This window comes from Charadrius vociferus, unplaced genomic scaffold, assembly GCF_000708025.1.
Source record: "Charadrius vociferus isolate BGI_N301 unplaced genomic scaffold, ASM70802v2 scaffold57, whole genome shotgun sequence".
Classification (NCBI taxonomy): domain Eukaryota; kingdom Metazoa; phylum Chordata; class Aves; order Charadriiformes; family Charadriidae; genus Charadrius; species Charadrius vociferus.
The window spans coordinates 50,234-58,029 of NW_009649172.1; the positions used below are offsets into that span (position 1 = coordinate 50,234).

General features: G+C 52.4%; 1 gene segment (V, D, J or C); it reads left to right on the plus strand.

Annotated features, from left to right (window-relative positions):
• Window positions 1-7,796, plus strand: part of LOC104289563 — a 90,074-nt gene that overhangs the window by 1,334 nt on the left and 80,944 nt on the right. Inside the window, 1 exon segment of the C gene segment in view lies at window positions 2,682-2,849. Coding sequence covers window positions 2,682-2,849 — 168 coding nt within the window.

Below are 7,796 nucleotides of genomic sequence, written 5' to 3' on the forward strand. Positions count from 1 at the left end.
CGGCGGAGGGCTGCGAGCGCCCGGGGACTCCGTGCTCCTCTCCTGCCACGGATCCGGCTTTGACTTCCAGAATCATTATGTTCGGTGGTACCGTCAGGCACCCGGTGGCAATGTTGAGTGGGTGTCCTGGATAAGCCATTTTTCATCAAAGGTTCAATTCGGGCCAGCTGTGGAGGGTCGAGCCACAGCCTCCCGGGACAATTCCCAGTCCCAGGCATCTCTCCACCTGCACCTGCTGCATCGTGGGGACTGTGCCCACTACTTCTGTGCTGTTCACACGGAGGCAGGAAATCCTGCTGAGCTTGAACACAAACCTCCTGCCGAGGTCCCAACTCTGGGCCTCGAAGGTGGAAGGACTGTGTGTCCCCTTGATGTTCAGGGTTGCTCCCAGAGTGTCGTATGCTCATAGCGTACAGTTTTCAAATATTTGATTCTGATAGGGACGTACTACCTTTTTCTGTGTCACGTAAACATCGTTTCCTCTCCCACTCCGGAATTCCTTCTCCTTTAGGAAACAAGTTTTGCTATTTCCTTTGGTTCTGTGTAGTACAGATACACCCAGTCATGGCCCAAATGGCGAGCCCTGATCTGCTTTTGGGAATGGCTTAGGTCGACGCAGTCCAGCCCACAAGATTTTCTGCCTGAGGGGTGAGCAGAGAAAAGACGGCAAGTCACTTGGGAGCACACGGAGAGTACAGGGAAGTCGTGTTTCTCTCCCACATCAGACATTATAATGGGAGGAAGAGCTTGTCAGCATGGGTGTTTGCAGCTACTGGATCACAGACATCAGAAGCAGAAGCCCAGGAGAGTGGTGGAGTAGGTGAAGTGATTGCTTGAGTTGTTCCTGCCTGTTCCTCCTTGTCTCCTGGGGTTGCAGGTGTCCTTACTCAGGTGCAGACAGAGTCCTCTGGCCCCACAGTAGGGAAGGTCTCCCCGTCTCTCACACTTACTTGCCACACCTCTGGGGTCCCCATCACTAGATGGTTAAATCCAGCCAGGTGTGTTGCGACTGCTGCAAGGCAAAGCTCTGAGATTTGAGTGGCTTTTTTTTTGTTATGAAGGACAATGAGCGTTACAGAACTAAAATATGAATGTAGAAAGCCAGAGCTGAATTGAGTTTTGAAACCTCATATTGTTCAGGGAGCCCCAGAGTAGTGTAACAACAGGAGCTGAGCTGCAGAGCATCTTTTCCCCAGACCGTGATGAATATTCTCCTCGTTGTGTTCTTAGTGTTGGCTCCATGTGCATCTATGCTCCTGTGTGTTCACTGAGGGCAGCATGGATATTTCTGAGGAACGGCAACAATCAGGATATGGGCTTGGGACCAGAGGGAACCTGGCATGTCCTACCAGGCTGGTCCACCTCCAAGTGTCCCTGGCCCTGTATCCTCCTACTTTCCCCAGCCTCAAGCCTCCAGGTTCTATGGGTTCCTCTGCAGCTCCCTTTCCCACCCATGTCCTGTGGATCCCCTTCCAAAGGGCCATGGTGGAGCACCCATGAAAAGAGAGGGGAGGGGAAGGATTGGGACACTTTGTGTGGAGGGGCAGTGTTCCCCAAAATGGTGGTACTCATCAAGACAGTGAGACTGTGTCAGGTCTCCAGAGGTGTCCCATCCTGTGGTGGCAGGGGGAGCTCAGGATTCCCAGCGAGAAGGGAGTGTCCCCTCCCACCAGAGGTTTTCCTGCCAAGCAACCGCTCTGGTATTGCACCCTGCAGGGTGAGAGACACCAGGGAGTGCACCAACAGCTTCAGCTTCTTCTTCCCCTCCAGTCCCCACCTCTCGCCTTCACTGTTGCCATAGAGCGAGGGAGGGACCAGGAGGGACTCGACTGACTGCAGTGACAGAGGCACAGGCAGGGAAGATGTGGGCAGAGCTGTTGTGCTGGCAGAGAGAAGGTGGAGAGAGGGGAGAGAGAGCGGGCCTGGCCACGTGGACTGCCCTGTGCATGGGGTTATTGCCCATCATAGGTAAGTGAAAGAAAGGGGTGATACCTCCCCGGAACTGAGCATGCCCCCGTGCTCTGCATGTCTCTGTGGAACCGTGCTCACCGCTTGCAGCCTGACCAGTCGACCAGTCGCCCGCCTCTACCTCCGCACCCATCCCTGCAGAGCACAGTGGGAACAGCCCTCCTCCTCTTCTAGCCATGAGTTAGGCACCTCCACCCAGCGTGTCTCCTCTGCAGTGTGGGGACAGGCAGGGCACCTACCTGCTACTCTCCCATCTTGGGGCCTAATGCTTTGCACCTGGCCTGGCACTCTGCTCATGGGGCACTGCAACCATCTTGGAAGCACAGGGTTGAGGATGGCAGCGTAGGATCCAAGTCCCACTTGCCCTTGAAAGGTCTTTGTGCGCATTCAGAGTAGTATAAGGGACAGGACAGTGTGGTCCTCCCTCTGACAGCTTGGCAAGGACAAAGGTATTGGTCTGCCATGGTGCAGACACTTTCTTCTTCAAATGGGAAAATCAGAAAAAGCTGGAAAAGCAGGGAAGGAAATGTGAGCTCCTGGTGAGTCCTGATTCCTGGTACCAGCTTCATTCCTCTGCCCATTTTTGTCAGCTGTGTTCAAAGAAAACAGTTTAGTCCTCCCACTAGTCCAGTGCCATCACAATGCCCCCACCAGTGTTGCCCTGACCTTTGCTGAACCTTGGAGTGCTCATGGCTTGTTCTCACTCTCTGCAGCAGTCACTGGCCAGGTGGCCTTGGAGCAATACAGCAGGGAACTGGCCGTTCGAGAAGGAGATGGGGTCACGTTCCAGTGCAGCATGAGTGGAGACAGTATGAGCAGCTACTACATGTTGTGGTACCGGCAGGGGCCGTGTGGCTCTCTCGACTGGATTTATGAGGAAGGTGGTGCCTATGGAGAAGGTTTCCAGGATCGCTTTAAGGGATCAGTGGAGAGTTCCCAGAACAGATTCACACTGCAGATCCAGGCAGCACAGCCAGGAGACGAAGCAGTGTATTACTGTGGTGCTAGGCTCACCCTGGAGCAGCTCTGCAGCAGAGTGGACCCAAAACCAACTGACAGAGATTACAGACTATTCATCATTTCTCTCCAGCAGCTGCTAACAGTGATTGGTGTCACATATTGGCAGGTGCAGGAAAGATATTTGACGTGTTTGCTGTAAAAAGCAGTGAAGGGAAGTTAAGAGAAAGAAATCAGGCAAGGCAAGCAGGAGACCTGCATGGCTGAGCAGGGACCTTCTGAAAAAGCTCAGGTGGAAGAACGGGCTGACCGCTTGGTATAAGTATAACAATTCTGTTAAGGTATGCAGGGATGAAACAAGGAAAGCCAAGGCCGCTTTGGAATTGAACGTGGCGTGGGATGTCAAGGCCGATAGGAAGGGTTTCTTTAAGTATATAGGAGACAAAAGGAAAACTAGGGAAAATGTGGTGCCGTGGTGACAGATGATGCAGAGAAGGTGGAGTTGCTGAATGCCTTCTTTGCTTCTGTCTTCACTGCTCGGGCCAGTCCTTGGGAGACCCAGACTTTGTGGGTAACAGAGAAAGTCTGGAGGAAGCAAGACTTTCCCTTGGTTGATGAGGAACAAGTTAGAGATCAGTTAGATAAACTGGATATTCACAAGTCCATGGGGCCTGACAGGATGCAACAGCGAGTGCTGAGGGAGCTGGCAGAAGTCATTGCTGGGCCACTCTCCATCATCTTTGAAAGGTCCTGGAGAACAGGTGAGGTGCCTGAGGACTGGAGGAAAGCCAGTGTCACTCCAGTCTTCAAAAAGGGCAAGAAGGGTGACCCGGGAAACTACAGGCCAGTCAGCCTCACCTCCATCCCTGGAGAGATGATGGAACAGCTTTTGCTCGGCATCATTTCAAAGCATCTAGAAGAAAAGAAGGTTATCAGAAGTAGTCAACATGGATTCACCAAAGAGAGGTCACATCTGACTAATCTGATAGCCTTCTATGATGGTGTGACTGGATGGGTGGATGAGGGGAGGGCAGTGGATGTTGTCTACCTTGACTTCAGCAAGGCTTTCGACACTGTCTCCCCCATCATCCTCACAGGCAAGCTTAGGAAGTGTGGGTTAGATGAATGGACAGTGGGGTGGATAGAACAGCAGCTGACAGAATGAGCTCAGAGGGTTGTGGTTAGTGGTCCCGAGTCTAGTTGGAGGTCAGTAATGAGTGGTGTCCCTCAGGGGTCAGTACTGGGTCCAGTCCTGTTCAATATAGTCATCAGTGACCTGGATGAAGGGATAGAGCAAGTTTGCTGATGACACAAAACTGGGAGGAGTGGCTGACACGCCAGAAAGCTGTGCAGCCATTCAGCGTGACCTGGACAGGCTGAGGAGTTGGGCAGAGAGAAGCCTTATGAAATTCAACAAGGGTAAGTGTAGGGTACTGCATCTGGGGAGGAATAACCCCACGCATCAGTACAGGTTGGGGGCTGACCTCCTAGAGGGCAGCTCTGTGGAAAGGGACCTGGGAGTCCTGGTGGACAACAGGATGACCATGAGCCAGCAATGTGCCCTGGAGGCCAAGAAGGCAAATGACATCCTGGGGTGCATCAAGAAGAGGGTGGCCAGCAGGTGGAGGGAGGTCATCCTCCCCCTCTGCTCTGCCCTGGTGAGGCCACATCTGGAGTATTGTGTCCAGTTCTGGGCTCCCTAGTTGAAGAAAGACAGGGAGAAGAGAGGGTCCAGCAAAGGGCTACAAAGACGATTAGGGGATTGGAACATCTCTCATATGAGGAAAGGCTGAGAGACTTGGGTCTTTTTAGTCTAGAGAAAGGAAGACTGAGAAGGGATCTTATTAATGCTTATAAGTACTTAAAGGGAGGGTTCCCAGGGGATGGGAACAGTCTTCTTTCAGTGGTGCCCAGTGATAGAACAAGAGGTAATGGGTACAAACTTGAATCTAGGAAGTTCCATCTTAACATGAGAAGGAACTTCTTTACTTTGAGGGTGGCAGAGCACTGGCACAGGCTGCCCAGAGAGGTTGTGGTCTCCCACTCTGGAGACATTCAAAACCCACCTGGACACCATCCGGTGAACTTGCTGCAGGCGACCCTGCTTGGGCAGGGGGGTTGGACTAGGTGATCTCCAGAGGTCCCTTCCAACCCTGACCATTCTGTGATTCTGTGAAGTTTGGTTGAAGGGCTGAGACCAGTTACAATGCAGGAGGATCTCTTGTGGGAACTTCAGAGACTGTATAGAGACGTGCAGTTTATTGCACGTGGCCTTGGCTGCTGTGCAACATGGCCCAGTTTGTCCTGTGTGGCTTGGGTGCAGAGCTATGGGATCATGGAGATGCGGTATGGTAGCTTACAGGAGTACCGCAGTGGATGGAGCCGGTACTGGAAAGAGAGAATGTAGCTCAGCATGGGTGACATTGTGGTGGGTGGCTGCTACAGATCATCTGATGAGGAAGAAGAAGTAGACGAGGTGTGGTGGGTTGACCTTGGCTGGCTGCCACGTGCCCACCAAGCCACTCTATCCATCCGTCTTTCCCAGTGGGCAATGGGGGGAAATACAACGGAAGTCTTATGGGAGATGACTCAGCAATTAACATCACAGGCCAAATAGACTCCACTTGGGGAAATCACTGAACCTAAATTAAAGCCTTCTAGAATGAGACGATGGTATTTGGAGATGAGGACAGAGGGGATGTTATGCATTCTGAACTTAGTTACACTTTCATCCCTGGCTTCCCTGGAAATGGCAGAGACAAAGCCACTTATGATGGACTAGAGAAGTGCTCCCTGATGGGGACTGTGTGGGTTCCTTGCTCCAGCCTTTCTCCCTGGACTCTGGGACCTGGGATTCCTGAGGTATGGTTTTGCTTGTAAAGACTGAGGTGAACAAGTGTCGTGGTTTAGTCCCAGCTGCTAACAAGGAACCACGGGGTCTTTTCACTCACTCATCCCCACACCCAGGATGGGATCGAGGGAGAATCGGAAGACGAAGGCAAAACTCGTGGGTTGAGATAAAGGCAGTTTATCAGAAACTGAAAGTGAGGGAAGAAAGAAAGAGGGAAACAACAATAATACTGATAGAGGATTATAGAAAACATGATTAATGCACATGCATTCATTGACCAGAACCCGAATCCCAGTCTGCTCCCAAGTGGTGCTTTCTGCCCCCGCCGACCCCTGCCCTCAGCCACCTCCACGGCTCTGTACTGATCATGGCATCACATGGTCACGAATACCCATTTTGGGTCAGCTAAAAGGACTGTGTCCTTTCCCAGCTCTTTGTGAAAATTAACCCTATCCCCACCAGCAGCAGGACAATAAGGCATTCAGAATCTCAGCCCTTGTCCATGTCCTGTGTCACCACATCCCCACCCAGTCAGCAGTGGGCCAGCATTTGCCCTTGCCCAGTTTACCCATGCATGTTCACCCTCTGGCATGTTCACCTGACTCCTTGCTCGTTGGGGTGGACTGCTCTTGAGCTGAGCACTGGAGAGAATGTGGACTGCTGCGTCCAGTCTTTGGCTCCCCAGCACAGGGAAGACATGGACATACCAGAGCAAATGCAATGAAGGGCCATGAAAATGAGGAAGGGATCCTCTGACATACAAGCAGGAAGCAGAGAGAACTGGGTTTGTTTAGCATAGAGAGGAAAATGGTGTGTGTGTGGATTTTTCTGTATGTTAACTACCTGAGGCTGTATAGTCTCCATTCTTGGAGATATTCAAACCTCGGTTTGTGCATGTGGTTGCACAGCCCTTTCACGTGTGCATGGACCTGTGTTGGCAAGTATACAGAAGAACCATAAAATCTAAAATAACTGTGTCGAATATCTCTCCAGAGTCCTCTGTGTGATACTTTTTTACCCACCCATATAATGTTTACATCAGTTGCATATGTCTCTCTCGAGTTCCAGCTTTGAAACTTGTAGCCAAAAGAGGAAAGTGGGTTGTCCTCACCACTCCTGTGAAAAGCTGTTTCTGGGAGTCATCAGGGGAGTAGCAAAGTCTGAATTTCAGCGTTCCCCTTTGCCCTGGCACATCTCATCCCTAAAGTTCTGTGTGTGCCTGTGAGTCTGTCACAGAAGCACAGAAAGGCTGAAGTTTGAGGGCACCTCCAGAGGTCCTCTGATCCAAGCCCTCTGCTCAAGCGAGGTGACCTAGAGCAGGTTGCCCAGGACCATCCCAGATGGATTGTGAACATCTCCAAGCAGGCAGAACTAGCAACCTCTCTGGACAACCCGTGCCAGTGTGCAGGCACCCTGAGAGTGAAAAAGTGTCCCATTGGGCTGCACATTGCCTCTTGACCTGTCACTGATCAGCACTGAAAAGAGCTTGACCCTGCCTTCCCTGCTCCCTCCCTTCCTATGGTTCTATACATCAAGGAGATCCTCTCTGAGCATTTTCTGATCCAGAGTAAGGAGTCCCAGATGTCTCAGCCTTTCCTCATGGAAGAGCTCCTCCAGTCCATTAACACATTCTTGGCCATAGCTGGCCTCTCTCCTCTATGCCCAAGCCTCTCTTGTCCCCGGGAGCTAAGAAGTTAAGCCCGAACTCCAGGTGTGACCTCAGGAGTGCTTTTCTGAGACTGTGCTTTCCTGCTGGGCGGCCTCAGCCCGCCCTGGGGCAGGGAGTTGTTCCTCCCCAGGTGCACGACTTTGCTCTTCCCCTTGTTGAACGGCAGGAGGTTCCCGTCAGCCCGTTTCGGCAGGCTGTCGAGGTCCCTCGGGATGGCAGCACAGCCCTGTGTGTGTCTCCCATCCCCGCGGTGAGGGTCTGGGAGTGAGTCCAGGGCGCGCTGGGAGGGTGGTGCGAGGGGACGCTGCGCCCGTCCGAGGCGGCGACCCCCCTGGGCAGGGCTCGGCCGGG